Genomic DNA, 21,719 nt, shown 5'->3' on the forward strand with positions numbered 1-21,719 from the left:
ACTAATCAGAAGTACTCAATGGTTTTGAGTCTTCATTTCAGTTGCTGCTAGGTAGATATGATCAAAAGTTGGTGCACTTAAGCCCTTTGATCCAGTAATTATATTTTGAGAACTAAGAAAATAATCAAGGATGTGGTAAGCTTGCTATAAAATGATATGTTGTATATAAGGAGAAAAAAGACAGGAAGAAACCTAAGTAGGGAATTCTTTAAGAAGTGAAAATTACTTTAAAATGATGTACTATGCAGTCATTAAAAATCTATTGTAGAATATTATGTAATGGTGAAAATATGCACACATTAGATTTTTTTAGGGGAGAAAAGAAAGACTGTAACACAATATGTAGAGTGTGACCCTAAGTCTATGGGAAACACGTGCACACAGAAAGCCTAGCTGGATTGGAAGTGAAATATTTATAAGGATTTTTCCTCCAAGAGAGAGGATTTCATGTTCCATTGAAATTTTGCCATATCATTTTTGATATTTTTGGTTGAACTAGCTAGGAGTTGAGACACATTATACAACAGCACTATCAATCCAGTAAAGTGTTTTTCCTCCAAGAGCCTCACAAACCATGATTTGGTTGAAAAACCATGCTTTTATTCTTTTTCTTTCTTTCTTTTTTTTTTTTCATTCTCACAGAAAGTGTGTAGAGGTGCTGGGAGGCAAATTTGGTTTTCTTCACGCGTTGGTTTAATCCAACGCCTGGTTTTATAAAGGCATAGCCTTATCTTACACATGTGTGTAAGTCCCTTCAGGCTGAAGGTTCTGGGGTCTACAGAGAACAGCTTTGCTTTTTCTAAGGCAAATCACATCCTGGAGGCTTCCGCACGACCTTTGCTTCCACCCTCTGGGGGGCGTTATTGAGTCTGGTGGAATCTGAGCCTCTGGGCCTAAAAATAAGCTGAGAAATGAGTTTCTGGAAAGTTCTTCTCTTGCTACACCCGGAGGAAATCCAAAACCCGGACAGATGCTGATGCCAGAACACTGAAACTGGGCACTGCTTGGAGACGCCGTGTTTAAGCTGCTATTCATCAGCATTAGAAATGGTAGAAAATGTGGCTAGGGGTATCCTAATCCCACTGGTTCCTACTCCACAGGAAATATGTAGGTGGCTATCAGAACGCTCCAAGTTTCTTCCCATAGCTTACCCCTTGAACTTGGGAAGCATCTGCAGCAAGTCTTGTTGTGAGTGCTCCAGGGCTATTTCTGAGGTCATCAAACCAGCCAATGTCTTGCCCCAACATTGCCTTGAAACCAAATTTACGTAGCCTTTTTGTGAGGAGCTCCCCGGACTTAGCAAAAGCATATCCCTAAAACATAAAGAAGGAGTTTTTAGTAATATTTTAACATGAAAAAAATCGGAAAATAGCTAAATCACTTACAGAAAAATTAAATTCCTTACCTGCAGAAATTGGGTGACAAGGGATACACAGCCCATTGCTACAAAAAGTAGGCACGCACCATTGATCTGTAACCTCTGTTCCTCTTTATCAGGAAGTGAAAAAGTCTTGGAAAGATAGTAAGCCAGGAAGAAACTTTATTATTATAAACAGTAAAAAATAAATAAATTCAAATATGTTTGAAAGAAATTTCTTTTAACATGTCATTATACATTTGTCCAAATCCATAGAATTTATAGCACCAAGAGTGTACCGTAATGTAAACTATGGATGTTGGGTGATCGTGCTGTGTCAGGGTAGGTTCATCAATTGTAACAAATGCACCACTCTGGTGGGGGAATGTTGATAATGGGGGAGGCCATGCGTGTGTGGAGGCTGCCGGTATACGGGAAACTTCTGTATCTTCCTCAGTTTTTCTGTGAACCTAAAACTGCTCTAAAAAAATAAAGTCTTTAAAAAAATGGTTTCACTTTAAACATACTAGTAATTACATCAAAGTTAGCTATACACATGATGATGATGTATTTCAATCCTCAGTGGGGAAAGAAACCTAGTGAATGGAACCCAATGGTGAAGTTTTTGTCTTGTTTCTTTGCTTGATTTAGGCAATTGTGTTGGCTCTTCTTTGACACAGATAAAAAGATGATGAAATGACTCAAATCCTTTAAGTAATAAAGCAAAGAGAGAAGGAAGAAATGGAGAAAAGAAGGGAAGGAGGGAGATAGGAGGGAAGGGAGGAAGAGAAGAGGGAGAAGGAAGGAAGGAGGGAGTGAGGAACCAGGGAGGAAGAAAGACACTTGTGAATTTGACAATGTTATCTGGGACAAAACTCAAAGTATTATTTTGACCTCTGTCTTTCTCAAATAATAGATGCAAGAAAAATGATTTTTAGACTCAGGTAATTTGCCTCTTATTAGTTTTATAGAATATACAACATTAAAAAAGAAGTTAATTTTTAAGGGGTTGACTGCAACTGGTGTAGAAGAGAAAAAAAATTCCATCCGAGACTGAGGTGGTTTCTAAATCAGCGGGTCCCCAACCTTTTTGGCACTAGGGACCAATTTCATGGAAGGCAATTTTTCCACAGGCGAGGGTCAGAGGGTGGGGGGTGCAGAACTCAACAGCTATAAATACAGTTGAAGCTTCCTTGCTGGCTGGACTCACCTCCTACTGTGTGGCCCAGTTCCTAAACTCCCCACCCCCAGGAGTTGGGGACCACAGCTGTAAATCACCAGAAGCTGGAAACATTCCTCCCCCAAACCCTATGGAAATTGTGAGTGGGGTTTTTTAGTCTATAATGAATAGTAAACTGTACTCATAAATATATTCTGAACTTACAGATGTTTGCTCAAGTACCTGATTGAGGTTTAAGCTGTTACGATAAGAAAATGAAAAAACATATTCCAATGATATTCCCGGGCAGTGAAATGGATTTTAGGTAAAACACAACCTTCCTAAGTCAAACGATGTAAAGGAACTGGGCGGGTTCAGAGACATAAAGCATTAGAGAGCTGTACAATAAATCCTTAATTATGGTTCTAAATTAATTTGAGTAATTAGAACAGTGCCAACAAACAGTTGCTCAAAGGAAACCATTTCTTCAACAACTATTTACTGAGTGCCTACTATGTGCCAAATAAATCTCCTTGAAAAACAATGTATACTATCCATTTTTTGTAAAGCAAAAGTAACCTGTCCAAATTTTCACAAATTCCAAAGTGGGGAGGAGGCATTCCAGATAATGAGATTTTACTGTTTCCCAGACAGAGTTTCTAGGGCCTTCATGGTTCTCAAAACAGGTGAAAGTAATCTTCCCAGAAGAGCAGAAGTCACAGTAATTCTTCCCAGAAGAGCAGAAGTCACAAGTTTACAGAATTTACACATTCAGGAATTTAAAGCTATATTTCAGTTTGGTTCTTTAAATCACTATATGAATACTCTGAAATCTCAAACGGTGATACCACAATTCCCATTCCTTCCTAAGACTACCTTTCGTAACCATGGACTACAGAACTGCAGATTTGCCATTTGTCCAAAACATCAAGTTGTTTACTCAATTTCATTTAGCTAGTGGTTATTACTGGATAAGGAGATGCCTGTTTTTCAGCTTCTGGTGCAGTGGTTTTCTTCTGGGCAAGCTCTTTAGGCTCTTTTTGTTTCCCACCTTCTCAGTGTTAAAAAGAGTATTTGGCTAACGTTCAAGTCCATACAACTGTCCAGTTCAAGATTGGGCATCTATCCATCCATAATGTTTTTTCACAAAATTCTGCTCCATGAGTTCTTTGTACATTCTTAGTGTTGAAATGCAGCCCAAAGGGCCACCCATCCATAGATTCCTCTGTTCTTTGACTAGCTATAGTTTGAACATACATCTTTGTCATTTTTGTAATGGTTAAGTTTGTTTAAGGGGAAAACTAACGTTCATTAAACTTCTGCTATGTACCAGATGTCAAATGTGTGGATTAACCTGCTCTAACTTAAATCAGGATTTTCTTAAATTAGGATTCTCAAAACAACCCAGTGAGGTAGGTTTTCCTGCTCCATAACGCAGATAAGGAAGCGAAGTCTCATCGAGGATGAGTCACTTGCCCAAATGCCCACAAGATAGTACACAGCAGAGACCTGGCTCTACCAGGGCTGGCTGACTCTCAAGTCCACGCTTTCTCCCAGGGTAGGCATCCAAATTGCTGTGCTTGGAACACCCGGCACGTTTTCCAAGTCAAGTAGACTTGGAAAGTGAAGCCGAAAAATCATGCCTTACACGTATATTGAGGCTTAGCTAGATTAGCAACCAGGCGCCTAATAGGGCTCAATCATTTGCTGGGTCCATTCCCACAGCGTGGTTTCAGTACACCGAATGTGAATATGGAGCCCTTTAGGGATCTCAAAATGAAAACAGAGCAATTAAAAACAGACTTATAATTATGCCCTGTGAGATGAAAGCATCATGAATTTACTGATGAATCCATGATAAGTGCGCTAAGAGACAAACAGAAATAATCTTCTTTATCAGAGAGAAAAAACGGTGGTTTGTTTAGCATTATTCTCTTAGCAAATGCAGCCCTAAGAGAACAAGGACACTGAGCCAGCTTTGGATTTCACCAACTAGATCCTGCTACTGTTGTCCCCTGAAAAGTGAGAAGCTCAATTGCTTGCTTGAAGGCCATCCTAGGATTCCTGGTTGTGACTAGAAGAATCACAGAGAATGCTCTCACTGCCAGTGACCAAGTGAGTGCTCAAAAACGGCAGACACTATAGCTGAATCATAGCTGAATCAAGTTTTTGTTTTTTTTTTTTCTCATTTGGCCATTTCATAGACCACTAGAGCTGGAAGCTATCTTAGGGACCATTTTTGTCTACCCTTTATTTTATAATTGAGGAAACCGAGGCCCAGAGAAGTGGCATGGTGTGACCCCAGGCACACAGGGTATGGTAAGTAACTATTAAGAAAAGAACCAGTTTCAGAAAAAAAGTCTCCTGACAGGGAAGTCAGGACTCTTTGCACAGCAGCTCATGTACCCGGTTTGGGTGGAGTTGGGTGAGTATGTTCTTTACTCTGCTTTTATAAAAGAGAAAGATAATCAGCAAAGAAGCTGACATTCTGGATTTGTTTCTTACAAAGCAAACTTCCGAGACACAGGCTTGGATTCTTTCAGATTCAACCCTATGTCTACACCTGCTACGCTTCCGTCATAGCTCAGTGAGACGCATTTGCTGAGCCTCTCCCTACTAGAGCGTCAGCTCTGCGAGAGCAGGGAGCCACCTGGATTTTCTTGTTCTCTCTATTCCCAGCACAGCAACAGCGCCTGGCCAAGTGTGGGTGGTCAATACATATTTGTTGAGTGATGAGTGGATTTTTCTGTTTAACGTTTGCCTTCCTTGCAGACTGGAGACTGCACTGGGGAAAGCATCATAACTGACACGGTGTTCCCCAGTCCCTAGTGTGGTGTCTGGGCGAGACAGACAATAAAGACCTATTCAGGGAGTAAAATATTTATTTTATATTTGGATATTGTCCTTCCTAGAAGATCAAGTATTTAAAAGAGTTTTAGCATAAAAGGTTGTGGCACCACATAACCAGGGGTTCAGTTAACCAAAGTTAAATGTCCCTGTGTTTCCAATGCTCCCTGAAATGAACACGATTTCCTGACTTACCACAAGGTGGCAGTGTGAAAATTAAAGCGGTGGCTGGGGCCCTCCCTGCACAATGGACTTGGTATTAATTGTGGATTATCCAGGTCTTTCTGTACATGCCTGTGGGGACATTTTTATGGTCAGGACCTTTATGGGAGAGGTGGTGAGGGAGAGAGAGAAGGAGAGAAGGGAACTAGAGCCTTTATCACTCACTAACCTCTGACGATGTGGTGCACTGGCAAATCCTTTAGTCTAGGCTTTAGAAAACCCGGGTTCTAGTCCTGGCCCCGTCACCTAATGGCTGTGCCCCCTTGAACAAGTTAATAAAGGTTCCGAGGTTCTAGGTTTCCTTCGTTGTGGACCTCACAGGATTTATTTGTGTGTGCGTGGGTGTGTGTGACTTCCAACTAGAAAAACATGAGTGCATTTTGATAGCTAAGTTTGCAATGACAAGGTTTCATTAGACTTGGCTCTACAGTTACACTGGCTGGATTTGAATCCTAGCTCCACCACTTGCCGTCCTAAATTCTCTGTGCCTTGGCTTGCTGCTTTGTAAAGTGGGAATAATAAGAATAACCTTCAATGGTTATTAGGAAACTTAAATGAGCTATTATACATGAAGTGCTTAGATAGTGCCTAGTAAATGTTCATCGTTATTATTATAAGGATTATAGCAATAAAGTCAAATGAAAAATATAAAAAAATCCTAGGAAGCGAAAAATTGAAATAGGCTTATTCTTTATCCGTGCCTTATTTTACTTCTCTCTTCCTTTTCCTGCTTCCTCTCCACATGCCTATTTCAATGGTGCAATCAGCAAAGAATTATCTATCACACTAACACCTGCTATATACGTCAAACTTTGTACCTCAGCTGTTAGGCAAGATCAAAATTGCTCTAAAGTCCTTTTGGATTATTCAATGAACCTGGTTTGCATTTTGATTAGGTTTGTATATATATTACTAGGGAAATTGCCCTCTGCTAACACTAAATTTGCAGTGACAGTGCCCTGCCAGCCCAAATGATGGTGCTCAGCTTCACCCTCTGACCTTCTGTGTGATGGAGACTCCGAGAATTTTTCATCCTTTAGAGATGAGGAAAAAGAGCTAAATACATTAAAACAAAGAGCTGACCTATCAAAAATGATAATATCCACTGATAAAAACAAAAGGTATGAGGAGAAGAAAGCTAGTCCACTGTGTGCTTACCCCAAGAATCTGGCTGAATAAAAAGGCATACAGGGGTGTGACTGTCCCGTTAACAGCCGCACCCACACCCCCTACCAGCATGTAGGGCCATTCCGGAGCATTGAATTTCAGAATCCTCCTGACTGGGGCGGGTTCAATTTCTTCTTCCACAAAAGTAGCTTTGCCCTTGAGGGGAGAGAGGGTTACATTAACCATCCAACTATACACACAGACATCGTGTATATACTCTTTTATTATAGAGCAGACCCTTTAGCATTCACAGATTTAAGAGTCATAGTTTGATCGGTTATAAGTGACCTCAAAGATTTATGAGATGCAGTGGTTTGTTATGTTTTAAGGAATGGTTTTGAATTGCTTGAGACTGTGTCGTGGCTTGGATGAGATTGAACCTAGAGGACTGAAGGTGAGTTTGTAGTTTTCGTTTCACGATCACATGTGTATTAACTCTCAGGGAGTAATAAATATGTTGGCTCTTTGGAAAAATAACTCCTAATTAAAAAAAAAAAAAACTTTCCTATGGTTGTATTTACACCTGTGGGGACTTGTGAAATTTTCAAGGTATGTTTTACATGAATGTCATGGTTCTATAATCTAGTAACTGGCTAAAGCTCAAAGGCAGGCCAGTATATCTGAAATGACACAAAATAATTTTACAAATTAATTAAGTGGTATCAACAGTTATCATTGATATGTTTTCAGCAAAATTTTCCTTAATTAGTGCCCAGAAGTAAGTGGTACTCCATTTGGATTTCTAAATTGCACATTTTCTTCACAAGGAGTGAAAATTAATATTTCCTTATTCTGATCTCTTTAGTTGCCATTAAACTGTCAGAACTAGTAAATTTTTATCCTCTCAATGGCAAATATTATATACAGAACACCATCATTTTTGCCATCATTTTTCTTTGCTATAGATACTACTCGGTGCTTGGTCTTTAGGCCCATTTATTCCATAATTTGTTAAATTTATTACCCACTTTGAGAAAGGATTTCAGGTGGCTTATATAGATTTGTATTGATTTTTTTAAACTTTTCTATTAAAATGTACTAAAAATATCTATAGCAAATTGACTACAAAACTATTAATTAATGCTCTCTTTCCATTAATACGTAGTAATTTACCTTTAGGTAGCTGAATGGCGAGAATAGACAACAGCAAGGATCTTCAGAAACCTTCCCTTTGCTTACAAAGTCAAACATCACATCCAATTTAAATAAAAGCCTGGTGCCAGGGCCATTTCATTACAGTTGCAAGCCAGATAGGATGAAGGAAGGCAGCTCAAGCAGATGATGAATTTGTTACTGCCTCCATTTCAAGTTCTCTCTTGGCCTGTCCCCAATATCTACACTTTGTCATTACTGCTCACTCATGCAGCAAATCCTTCTGTTCAATTATTTCATCTCTGACAGCTCACTAACTCTAGGCAATCGATGCCAGAGAAGAAGAAGGCTGCCTGGGAAAACATGAGTGGAACAGGCATAGGGAGAACGGGGGTCTTGGACAAGCCCCACACAGCCACCAATGGAATATATCACCGAGTGCTTTAACTCTCGGAACCTGTCACCTCATCCTTAAAATAAGAGAGATGGACTAGGAGGTTCTTCTGGGGAGACAGTCTCTCTGGGTTGCTCATGTTTCTGCATATCTTGTGAACAGAGGCATTGACAACCTTTGGTCAGATTATTTTTTCAGGGATGTTTGTAAAACAAACAGCCTTGGAAGACAGAGATGGTATCTTCCTCTCAAGCAAAAGGCAGGAGGTCTACCCACAACCTGACGTGATGGAAATTTTCCTAACCTTCTGATACCTGAAAGTATCCCAAACCCTAAACAACAATACCTAAGATATTGAAAAGCAATATGAAGTAATCTTTGCCCAGTGATTTTCATTCCAAAATAAATTAACAAGTAAATTAATTAATTTGAATAATTTTCTTTTGCCCCCTACACTAAAAGTTTGACCTAAAGAAAATTGTTCCCAACATTCCCCCAAAAATGTAGCTGTCAAGCCTGAATGATGCAACAACTAGAAAATCTGTCCCTGAATAATGAACTTCTGATTGCATTTTATTTGATATCTCCACTACAAAAACAGTAGATGAATAAAAGAAAGAATTAAAGTCATTCTGTAAAAAAAGATATTTTTTTCTGACTTTTGCAAAACTAAATATAAAGGGAAAATGGATAAATTAACAGCAAATCAGGAACTCACAGCGAGAGGTAAAATGATAAAGTTTATATGTGTTTCCTCACGGCAGAGTTCATACCTCTATTGTAGCACTAGCAGGTTGCAGAAGGCTTATTTTTTTTTTTTTTAATCAAAAGTAAGGATGTAGTTGTCAGCAACTACATCGTGGGGAGAACCATGGTAGCTCTTGTACATCTTTGAGCCCCCAGCATAACACCTGGCACTCCGTAGGTGTGCAATCAGTGCTTATTGGCCAAGGGAAAATATTAATATAAATTCCAACTTAAATCTTAGGTCCTGCTTTCTATGCTTTGTTACACTGGTTTCTGCGTTCCATTCAATAGAGGTCTCCTGCCCTAGTAATAACTTTAAGATTCGATGATAAGCAATGGTAACTACAACAAAGAAGCTGAGATTTCCCAAACGAACAAATATCCATAGTCGTTTTTATGGGTCCTGTCTCTGTCTTCTCTCTTAACACATGCCTAACTCCTGTCTTACAAGTTAGCTGTGATGAAGTTATGCATGTCTAATATTTGACCCTGACTTGATCGCATATATATTCTGCCTTGGTTTTTAGTTTCACTGAAAGAGACGCCTAAGTGTTCGAGATGGAGACCTCTAGCCTGTGGGTTTCCCCTAATCCTAAACTTAATTCTAACAGCACTATAAATTAGATATGACCTCACTTACGGGAGCTGATGGTACAGCTTGGAGAGTAAGGAGAAATTGGCTATGGTCTTACCTCTGTCACCAACTAATTATGATCCCTTGGGGCAGAAACCCCACTTAGAGTTTGGAAGCACAGACTTCTTAGTTTCTGAGTCAATACTCTGTGAAACCACAAGGTGGAGATAACTCCTTTGCGTAAATCAACTTTTAGCAACAGAACATTACCCGATCTATAGAAGGTAAGGTTAGGCCTTCTCCATCAAAATGAGAAAAAGAAAGGATTTTTCCAATGCTTTGGCTTGCAGAATTTAGTTAAATATTAAAATACTTTAAAATACCAAAACTGAGCAACATTTATTCTTACAATGTTATTGTGATTAGAACTTTCATAAGTCAAATTTTATTAACCCTAATTTTATGGTTTCCTTTTTAAAAATAATTCTTTAAATCTAAAGGACTCGTATAATTATTGTAGAAACAAGCAGTATTAACATAATACGTTTTCCTCTTGGAGCTTTAACATAATCCCATTGGCTTCCCTTTCATTTTTCTTCTCCTTTTCTTTTCTATCTCCCTTAACTAGAGAAAATATAAAGTAGCATCTTTAAAAAATTACACTGGTTTATATTTAACTGAGTTTAATTGTTCTGTTCTTAATTTATAATGCTGATGAGTAGAATATAATATGGAATATTTTAGTCTCTCTAAAACTAGCCCCTATATTAAATTTAGATTTTCTTTTATTTGAATGTCTCTCTTCTGAGTGCAGAGTTCTCTGTACCCAGAGAACTCTACAGGAATCTGACCTAAGATCTCCAGAAAATCTCACGGTTCTCTGTAACTATGCTAGGCCATCTACCAGCTTACACAACAGCAAAAAAGTCAGATTTTTCTTTCCTCCCTCCCTTCTTTCCTTCTCCTCTTATTTTTATAGTCAAACATTTACCCAGATACTAGAAAAAAATGCAAAAATTGAATATGATGATTGGTACTGTTATGTTTGAAATGTCAATGTAGTGTTCGGTTCTCTCCCTTGTATTAAACTCCTATTCTTTTATAATGCATCTTGTAGTTATTTGTGGCAGCAACATGGACTAAATGAAATAGTTATTTCTAGAATTAGAAGAGGAGTTGAGTTTTTAACGGCAAGATGCAGTAAGAAACCCTGCTTGCTACCTGTTTTCTCTTGCTGCAATGCATCCTGCTGCTCCTGAGAAAAAGTATTCTATGGAACTTATTTAAACCAACCTATTAGATATTGAGAACTCTATTTATTCAATATTAATATATTAAAACCAAAAGATAGCCTTAATAATCCTTCTGTTATAGTCATAAGGTAGTCACAATCATAAGTAGTGCTGTACTTTATTCCAAACTTAGCCATTGTGAACCAATGTTCATCATTACTTCCTAATGGATTCACACACTGGAATTTTATTGAAGACGATTTGAAATTATACCATGGGTAAAGGATGTGTTTGTAATTAAAATATTCTCTGACTTATTTGCTTTGATAAATCTTGCAGCATGGGCTTTATTTTATTGTAGGACTTCAATTTTTCATTCTAGTTTTAAAATCTCCTGATGTCCTACTAGTTGCAAGGCACTGGGTTAGGTGATCAAGTTGATTCAAACACAAATAAGATGCAGTCACTAACTTTAAGAAGCTTATAATTTAGCAAGTGGATAAGGCAACATGGCTTCAATGAAGGCTCAATAAGAAAATTTACCATGAAAAGCTTCTCATGAAGGGTTACAGGGTAATGAAAGTGAGTCGATCAGGCTAAAGTGTAAAGCGCAGTGATCAGGAAAGGCTTGGGGAAGAACGACGGTCATCTTATGTGAAAACTGCATAATGTCCACGACAGCAAGACACCTGCATCCTTATGAAGAAAGTTTTGTGTTGCTATACATGTCGTTTCCTCTCCTAGCTCTTTAATTTTGATGCTATTCTGGATTATGTTAAAATGAATAGTATTATTTTAAATGTATCTCAAAACAATTATAAAATTGTGTGAAGTAAACAAATGTCCATAAAACCTAGTTGACCTCCATTAATTAAAAAATGTTGATAATTTGTATAAGGGCTAACCTACTCAATTATGTTTGTTCATTAAGATATTTTTGCCAAGGTTATTATAATTTAAGAAGGAGATTTTAAAATTTGAGAAAAATGTTTTCAGATGTTCTTTAAAACTTTGTAAAAGGATATCGACATATAAGCAAATAATCTGCTAAGTACATATAATGAACACATTCCCTGTGTTTATGAGAACAGTGCATCTAAGAATTATTAACCCGTAGAATTCCAGAATTTTAGAATTTTAGTTACCATATATTCTTTTTTTTTCTTTTTTTTTGTGACAGAGTCTCACTCTGTTGCTCAGGCTAGAGTGCCGTGGCATCAGCCTAGCTCACAGCAACCTCAAACACCTGGGCTCAAGCGATCTTTCTTCCTCAGCCTCCCGAGTAGCTGGGACTACAGGCATGTGCCACCATGCCCGGCTAATTTTTTCTATATATTTTTAGTTGTCCTGCCAATTTCTTTTTATTTTTAGTAGAGACGGGGTCTCGTTCTTGCTCAGGCTGGTCTCGAACTCCTGAGCTCAAATGATCCACCCGCCTCGGCCTCCCAGAGGGCCAGGATTACAGGCGTGAGCCACCGCGCCTGGCCCTATATATTCTTGAAAGTAATTAACTAGCTAATCTGCATTTCTTTTAAAATACTGTGTAAAATTTTGAGCTTTCATTGGGTTCTAATGTTACATCATTTAGTTTGATTTAGTGAAATATTACTAGATATAAGCCTAGAAAACTCATATTCTTAAGTTTAAAGAACAATAGCCCCAGGAGAGATTTCTTCCATTTCCCCATGAGTAATTGGTGCCTGACCTTTGCGTCTTCTTCATAAGTAGACTTATGATCTACAGCAGCTAATGCAGGTTCAGGTGCCAGGTAAGAAAGCTGAGACTTGGAACGTTGCCGGATGGAAGCTCTGTAAATAAAAAGAAACATGAAACAATGTAGATTGTGGCCGGATTGGAACAGGACTCAACTGGTATCCAAGTTTACACTTCATATGTCACATAAACAGAAATGTTTGATAGGTCACATGGCAACCAGGTAAGGGAGCTTACAGGTTAGGTTTGACAGAGCTATTCTTAGGGCAGATCTAGTTAAGTTGATTGCTCTGGGCCTCGAGCTCTTGCAACTGTTGGACCCAGGCTGGGAGGGAGAAACAGAAAGGGAGCAAAGTCCACCAGTCCACAAAAAAAAACCACAAAACACCTAAAATGCAAATACATTCTAAACCCACATAGTTCTGTTAATTGCTAGCATAGCAATGATCCATCACATTCACCTTCCTTCTGGTTTAGACTATAGTTTGGTATCTCTCTCTCTTCCGCTCTCTCTCTCATACCTGATGTTAACTTTGGCACGATGCCACCCGGATACAAATGATAGAAGGAAATAGGGCTCCCGGTGTGATTTTCTCCAGGCTATATACTAGCCCTAGGGATGCATTAAGTATCTTATGGAAATATAATTTAGATTAACATGTTCATTCTTTCATTTATTAATTCAACAGAGGCTTATTGGGCACCTACAACATACAAACCAATGCCAGGTGCTGTGGGAGACACAAAGATTAGTCAATCACAGCCTTTTCCCTCAAGGAGTTTAGATCTTACAGAACAGGCATGTCCCTAACTCTGATATAAGGAAGAATGTAGTACGTGCTGCAAGGCAAGTTTGAAAAAAGAGTGTGGAAATTCAAAGGAAAAAGAAATACATGGCAAATGTTACCGAGACAGAATTCATAAAAGACGTGGCTAAGGTAGAGTTTGGGTATTTGTAGACTAGAGGAAAGAGCATTTCTGATTAAGAGGATATTATAAACAGAAGTACGGATGCTGGGGAGAACAGGGTTACTCGGTAAATATACTTAGCACATGCAATGACAAGCATAAGAAGTAATTGGTTCAGGTTGTCTCCCCACCCCCTGCCCCGAGATTCCTGGGAAGGAGACCCCCATTATCCTCTAGGTTAACCTGAAAGTATGCAGTGCTGGGGGTTGTTGACAATTACATTGAGACCTCCAAGGAAAGAAGCTTCCTGAAAAATAAAGCCAACAGTGAAATAATAGAGCTAAGAAAGGAAGAGAGAGAAACTGTATCTATCTTGGACATAACACGGAAGCTCTGGCCTTGCCTGAAGCCAAAGCATCTTTGGACTATTTAGTTGTGTGAGCTGATTCTGTCTTTCTAAAGGTTTGATTGCCTTAGGTTTTCAGTCATCTACAAATAAAGAGTCTTAAATGACAGAGGCTGTGCTGATGACTTGGGAGGAGGAAGTTACATTATCAAATCTGTGTTTTAGAAAGCTTAAGCTGAAGTACACGTGTAAAGAGAGATGTCAGCCATGAGACCCACATCAACTGTTCTAGAGCTATCTAGACAGAACCATTCGCATGTCTATCATTTTGTATCCAGGTTAAATTAGCCTAAAGCAAATATCAAGGTGGTACCTGCCTACTATAGGCTCATCTAGCCTCCTTGAGAAGACAGTAACAAGTCAACTTAGGTACTTTGATATGTTCCCACACTCTGTTAATGACACTGCCACCCTCTTAGCTACCCAGGTTCAACCCCATGCATTTACCTCAAGTCCTCCCTCTTCCTTGCTCCTGCATATTCAAATTCTTGCCAAGTCTCATTATGACCAGGCATGAAAGCACTTCTCAACCCCACCCACTCCATGCCACCAAACTGGCTCTGGGTCAGCCCCATTCCCTCCCACCTCACCTCAAGCTCTATCACGATAGTCATTTGTTTGGGTTAGGTAACTAGGGCTGGGATGTCTTCTCCAGAAGGAATGCAGAATAGAATTGAGTCACCTGGAGAGAGCAAGGTGCATGATAGGGGAGACTTAAGGTCACAGACCTGAAAAGCAAACCCAGAGCAATTGGACACCAAAGTAGGAGTATGTGGAGAAGGAGAGGTCACTGAGATATGATTGACTACCTTCCAGTTCAGACAATGGGAAGACCTATACCCTTAACCCCTCGGATTTCTACTACTTTAACTTTGTATTTCTTAAGTCTCTCTCTCCCCCTTCCCCAAACCATTCCACCTATCTAGCACAGGCTGTCACGAGAACATGAGCAGTAAGTATGCTGGGCAGGGGCTCTACCTGCTAGCTGGTTCCCCTGTAGTCTATCAGAAACACCAGAGTAAGAATTCTCTCACACCCCTTTTCAGAATCCTACATCTGCCTCTCCCCTTCTCAGAAGCTGCATACCACTTCTCACTGCAAATGAAAACAGCTAATTTGGGAAATAAATACTCTATTTCTTAACATTATTATTCATGAAATTAGTTGCTGTTATCCATTAAGTTGTTCTTGGATCGAAAATATATTGCTGAAGAGGGACTCAGCCATCAGAAAGATTGAAGTCAAAGAAACAAGATACAAATTAACATTTCACTTAGTCATCTTTTAGCAAAAAAAGATGTCAGCATATACATTTAAATATTTTTAACAGATCTTTTTATTCAAACTTATAAATCTTTCTTTGCAGGAGGTTAATAGCTGTGTGTAGATTGTATTTCTGGATTTCTCATTCTAGTTACTAAAATGTAGACTTTGTGAGAAGTTATAGCCAAATAAGAAATGTCTATATTAAAAATGGTTATCTGGTCGTAATAATAAACTGGAAGTAAACTACTTAAAACAGGCAGAATTTTGTTCATCTGAAAAGTCAAGGAAATATTTATTTTCTTTTTTGGGCATGACCACAAGAAACACTTCCTCTTTGCAATCTTTAGCCTAGTGACCAAAAGAGATACCTAGGTTCTCTGTGTTTAGGAAGTTAGTTGAGGCTGGGTGTGGTGGCTGACGCCTGTAATCCTAGCACTCTGGGAGGCCGAGGCGGGCGGATCGTTTGAGCTCAGGAGTTCGAGACCAGCCTGAGCAAGAGCGAGACCCCGTCTCCACTAAAAATAGAAAGAAATGAATTGGACAACTAAAACTACATAGAAAAAATTAGCCGGGCATGGTGACGTATGCCTGTAGTACCAGCTACTCGGGAGGCTGAGGCAGGAGGATCGCTTGAGCCCAGGAGTTTGAGGTTGCTGTGAGCTAGGCTGATGCCACGGCACTCACTCTAGCCAGGGCAATAGAGTGAGACTCTGTCTCAAAAAAAAAAAAAAAGAATATTTGAAAACCTTAAAATCTACCCCATAGCTTGTGCTTACCTTAAACTATCCTGGTAGCTCCCTCTGCTAAAGGTCCTCTCAGGTATGTCACCTTCAGTTGCATCTTTTCCTATTCAATACAACAGGAGCAATTCCTTAGTGTACACAATAAGCAGAACCATATCTAAATAGATTTATTTACTATGTTTGCTTAGAATGTAATTACTATTAATATGTTTAATGCCAAAACATTCTATTAACTTTATTGCTATTAACTTTAAATAAAACTTGGAACTTGCCTGGCACATTCTAACAAAAAATTTCATCAAGATTGAGCCATTTGAACCATAGCCTGTATCCTCTAAAGCTGTGGTCCCCAACCCTCAGGCCACTGACCGACTGCCAGGCATTGGGCCGCTCAGCAGGAGGAAAGCTGAGGTTGGGTGAGTGAGCAAGCGAAGCCCCACCTGCACCCGCAGCCACTCCCCATCGCTCCCATCACCACCCAGGCCCTGACCCCGCATCCGATCATCAGTTATACCTAACAGAGTTCACAAATTCAAATGTGAAATGGTGGAGAAAGTTTAGAGTGGCCGGGTAATTTAGACTGGGGTAACCACCAAGTCTGAAAATTCAGATTGATAAAGAGAAGGTGCACTAAGGCCTGAAATACCTATCTACATTTGAAAGTAAATAAAACAACTTCTTAGTCATTGATCAACTCACTCAACCAACAAGCATGGCGCTCCCACTGTGTGCAGGACACACTCAAGGACACACTCTAGGAAGCCTCTCTTACTTGCACAGGGTAAAGAAAAGGGAACAGAATTGAAAGTTAGAAGTCCTTGGTTTTAGCCCTATGACTTGGTCAAATCACTTATCCTCCCGAGCTTCAGCTGTCTCCTTTACCATCTATATAATGCCTGCCAGGGCTGTTGGGAGAACAAATCGGTGTATATTAAAACGCACAGGACGCCCTAAAGCACTATATATATTGACTATTTAGTAAAATACACAAGCGTGAGGGAAGAGGCACTTGCCATTTATGTTCTCTCCATTAAAGTCTTGACCTCCTGTACTTTGCAAAGTCACTAGAGTGAAGTAAACGCCTTTCCTTTCCAGCAGTTCTTCATGGGTGCCCCTCTCCACGGCGGTGCCATGTTCAAAACCAATGATGACATCTGCAGCTCTGACCGTAGATAGGCGATGAGCAACGGACACGATTGTGTGCCTGTGCTGCATCTGTAAGGACATGCAGTGCACAGTGAAATGAGACAGTAAGACAGAGCCGACTTTGCCCTTTGGATCTTCTCAGAATCTACAAGTAAGTCACAGCCTTGGTCCCTGGGAACACCTTTAGATAGGCTTTGCAGACATTAGAAAAGCACACTTTCCTGTGGCTATAAACCCCATGACACATGGGCCCTGTTGCTGCTCTTAATCAATAGCTAAAAAAAAAAATGTAATTTAAAAAATCACATAAATTAGTCTTGCGAGATTTAAAATTTTACATGTGTAGCTTTTGGAAACAAATCAAAACAGTCTTCTGTTCAACTGTGGGAAAGACAGTAGTCAGCCAGTATTCTCGAGTCTAAACAATCAGACTGAAAACATGGAACACTCCGAACACACACACCCACACACACACTCTCTCCACTCCGAGGGACTGCCTTTCTTGCAGCAGCACAAGCATTTGCACACGGATCTGCAAAATGAATGCAGACTTTCCACAGACCTTACTCAGTGCTTCTTGAACCAGGGCTTCGCTCTCATTGTCCAAAGCAGAAGTGGCCATGTCGAAAAGCAGGATCCTGGCGTTTCGGATGAGGGCTCTCGCAATGGCCACTCTCTGTTTCTGGCCACCACTCATCTGGCTTCCTCCTTCTCCAACAACAGTGTCAAATTGCTAGGAGAAAGGTGACACGAGGCATGAAGGAAGAAGAATTTGATGGCTCCTGACAGCAATCCAGTACAAGATCTTTTCAGCTTCCTTCTCAAGCATGAATTTTCACAGGACCAACTTTCACAGAAGGAAATACCCCTTCCCGAAATGGGTTATTGTCTAGTCAATATTTGTGTGTGAGATAAAGAAATTGATTTACACTTTTATTCCCAGGTTCACTGGGCTGTATAAATGTTCCTCTTCAGCCCAACTTCATTTTCAACTAAGGTAAAAATTGATCAGGGTTCTGAAAATCCATCTTAGAGGATTAAAGCGGATATCAAACCCTTGTCTCTTTTCTCTAGCTAGACAATACAGCAAAACATAATGTTAAGGCTATCTGCATACTGTGAATAAAAGGTCAAACTAACTTTATAATTATTACCATTGACAGCAGGTAGTTACTGAGTACCTCACTTGTCTAGCAGGACACTGGAATCTAACAGGGAGGTATTAAATAGTCAGACACTTATCTTGCTTATTATAAACCAACATGAATTGAGCACCCACCACTGCTGAGCTTTTCACATATATTATCTCATTTAGTTCTTGTACACACCCCGTGAGGCAGGTACTTGCTGCTCTCCTCAACTGATGAGTAAGGAAACAGCCAGGCATAAAATGGGTAAAGAAACTTGCGAAAGTGTATAAAGCTTGTACATGGAGAAGCTGGGATTTGTATCAAGTCTGATTCTAAAGCTGAGATTTGTATCAAGTCTGATTCTAAAGCTTAATACTCTTTAAGCACTAGACGATATCACAGTGGCACTCCTGTTCATAAAGATAATTTAGAAGGCTGAGTAGAAAGTGTTCAAGATCACTGACTCTAGAGCCAGACTCCCTGTGTATGAATCTTGTCTCTCCTGCTTACTTGCTATATGGTTTTGAGCAAGCCATTTGACCTCTCAGAACTTGTTCTCCATTTATAAATGGGGAAAATAACAGTAGCTACTTGACAGGGTGGTTGTGAGAATTAAAAGAGTTAATAGATATAAAGTGCTTAGAACAGTTCCTGGTATGTAGTAAGCACCATATGTATATTAATTGTTAATAATATCTCTTCTTCGACTTAGCAGACCATCAGGGGCAAAATCTATAATAATGTGGAGATATTTTTGTAATCGTTGTTGCTTAGAATAAAAATATATGAAAAATTGTTTTTGAATATGTAAGATGTGGTAGTGAGGACACAATATTAGCTGCTAAGCACAAGAAAACTAAAGAGCAATGACAATGGTAAACATCAAGGGAGCATTGTACAAGTTATTACCACATGACAAATTTAGCATCTGCTTACACGAATGCTTAATTGTTAGAAAAAGGGCATTGTATTTACGTCAAAAGGAATTTTTAAAAAGGCACTTCCCTAGTTTGGTAGATTCCTAATATATTAACGACAAAGGGAACTTTTCAAAAGAAAGCTCCCCAGTTTGGTAGATTCCTAATATATTAACGACAAAGGGAACTTTTCAAAAGAAAGCTCCCCAGTTTGGTAGATTTTGAATGTATAAACAATGTGTTTTCAGATGAAATGGAAAACTCATGGTACATTTCCAGGAGTGAAAATAAAACACGACATTAAGAATTTAATGATTCAAGATTTAAAGGAAATGTGTATTATTATGTAACTTTTTTTCCTTCTGTGACTTCTGGGTTTCCCCTTGGAAAAGGCTGGGGGTACCTGTGGCAGGTCCATGATGAAGTTGTAGGCATTGGCCTCCTTGGCAGCTCGGACTACATCTTCCATCGTTGCGTCTTCTCTGCCATAGCGAATGTTTTCTGCAATGGTGGTGGAGAACAGAGCTGGCTCTTGCTCCACTATGCCAATCTGATCTCTAAGCCACTGAATGTTAAGAGAGCGAATGTCATGACCATCCAGAGTCACCTGGAGAGAATAAGCACAACATCACATCTCTTGGAATCCTTCAGGGCTCTGAATCATAACATGTTGTACTTGACCAATGGGGAGAAAAAATAGAGACTAACAAGATTATAACAGAAACAATTCTTCTTGAAATGTGGTTGTTTATATATGTAATTGACAATATGTGATTGAAATCAAGTATAGCTGCAGGACGATTCATTGTAGAAACACAAGCGATGTAAATAAAGGTCACTTAATTTAACACTATTGGCCCAGGAATGGATAAATCATTAATTCCTCAGTAAAGAGTAGAATCTGTTATTCACCTTATATTCATACTTTGAATACTTTTATTATCTTTTGACTTCTGACCAAAAAGGGACTAAAAAAATAAAATAAAATTAAGTAATGATTCCTGTATTGTATATATTTTTTATATCAATAGTAAGTCTTACTCTGTGGCCAAATTCATCAAATAACAGCTTTGCTGTTCAAAAGCAATTGAAGCTATGAGTGGGAGTAAATAAAAATCACTATTAGCAAAACTGTAAAAGTCTTACATCAAGAAACCATGATTTCTATATACTCAGAGTGTAGTTATAGTGGTATGTAGTAAAGAATACCCAAGCAGAGATAAAATGTCTATGAAAAAGGAAAATTCTGCTGTTTGTCATGTCAGTGTAACATTATATGCATGGTAAATAACTCATTTCATTTAAGTCATTTAGTAGACAGTCAAATGATTTTATCTCAAGGCATCAAGGAGATGCTAACACGAATGATTTTGAGACAGAAAGAAAAAAGCATGGGCTTTGGTACCCATCACACCTGGGTTCAAATCCCAGCGTGGTCACTTACTAGCTGAATGGTCTGAGGGGATCTCAATCTCTCTGACTCTCTGTTTCCTCATTTGTCAAATGGGCATATGTACCTTTTGGGTCACTGTGACAGTAAGTAATCATTTCTATAAAGTACCTGACATGTAACATGTGATACATAAATGTCAATTGTTAATGCTAATTTTCTTAGTTTCAATCTACGTTTATAGTCAAACACAAGGAAAAAGTGACTAAGTAGGTTTGTAAAATTGTATCACTAAAAAGCCCCCAACTCTTTGAAGCAGTAATCAAGGGCTGCTCTCTGTTAATTTCTAGCTGTGTTAGCTTTCCTATACTTAGCGTTTGGAGCACTCAAGGAAATAATATGATTTTATGACAACACAAAGAAGTAGAATAGATAGTTCAATGAAGAGGCAGCAATACCATTTTGAATATACAGTCATGTGTCACCTAATAACAGGAATATATTCTGAGAAAGGCATCGTTAGGCAATTGTGTCATTGTGCGAACATCGTAGAGTGTACTTACACAAACCTAGATGGTATATATATTTTTACTTATGTATTTTTTCATATAGAAAACCAAATGTCCCAGCACCATTACTAAATATCAATCAATCCCTAATTTATCTGCAATGCCGATATCAAGTGCCATATATCAGGTGTCTGTATGTGCTCCATTATAATCTTATGGATTATAATGCGAGGGACCACCCTCGTATATGTGACCCTTCACTGACCCAAACGTCATTATGCTGCACTTGACTGTGTCTGCACATTCAGTTACATTACTCAGGGAATGGAACTGACTGGTTATTCATTGAACACTGTCACCACGTAGGGAGTTTGTCCCATCAATTCAGTAACAAACCATTAAGTCAACCATACATGTTGCAGGACAGTCTCAGTATATTCTAGGTCTTTGTATTTAACCAATATATTGCCATTTGCACTCTCCCACTCCCGAGTATTGAGAGGTTTCTGGAAGACACACACCATGCCTTCACAGGGGTCATAGAATCGCTGAATGAGCTGCAGTGCTGTACTTTTCCCAGCTCCACTGGCTCCTACCAAAGCTGTCACTTCTCCTGGTTTAATCACCATGTTGAGATTATTTAAAATCTGGAGAAGAAAGAAAACAATAAAGTTCAGATTGTCACAGTGTACCAAATCAAACAATTAGGCTACAGGTAAGGATGCTTTGTGAGGACACTCTGTGTATGCACGTGTGTTTACATATGCTCCCCAGAGTAACAAATATCAATATCCTTCAA

General features: G+C 39.1%; 1 protein-coding gene across 1 annotated transcript in view; it reads right to left on the reverse strand.

Moving 5' to 3' along the window:
- The window catches only part of ABCB11 (ATP-binding cassette, sub-family B (MDR/TAP), member 11), an 83,679-nt gene that overhangs the window by 15,626 nt on the left and 46,334 nt on the right, over nt 1-21,719 (reverse strand). The window contains exons 11-19 of the mRNA XM_012650675.1: nt 21,442-21,567; nt 19,425-19,628; nt 17,537-17,707; nt 16,842-17,043; nt 15,862-15,931; nt 12,497-12,599; nt 6,744-6,908; nt 1,406-1,510; nt 1,152-1,313 (exon numbers count right to left, since the gene is read on the reverse strand). Coding sequence (XP_012506129.1) covers nt 1,152-1,313; nt 1,406-1,510; nt 6,744-6,908; nt 12,497-12,599; nt 15,862-15,931; nt 16,842-17,043; nt 17,537-17,707; nt 19,425-19,628; nt 21,442-21,567 — 1,308 coding nt within the window. The remainder of the gene's footprint in view (nt 1-1,151; nt 1,314-1,405; nt 1,511-6,743; nt 6,909-12,496; nt 12,600-15,861; nt 15,932-16,841; nt 17,044-17,536; nt 17,708-19,424; nt 19,629-21,441; nt 21,568-21,719) is intronic.

Source organism: Propithecus coquereli, unplaced genomic scaffold, assembly GCF_000956105.1.
Source record: "Propithecus coquereli isolate 6110/MARCELLA unplaced genomic scaffold, Pcoq_1.0 Scaffold34, whole genome shotgun sequence".
Taxonomy (NCBI): domain Eukaryota; kingdom Metazoa; phylum Chordata; class Mammalia; order Primates; family Indriidae; genus Propithecus; species Propithecus coquereli.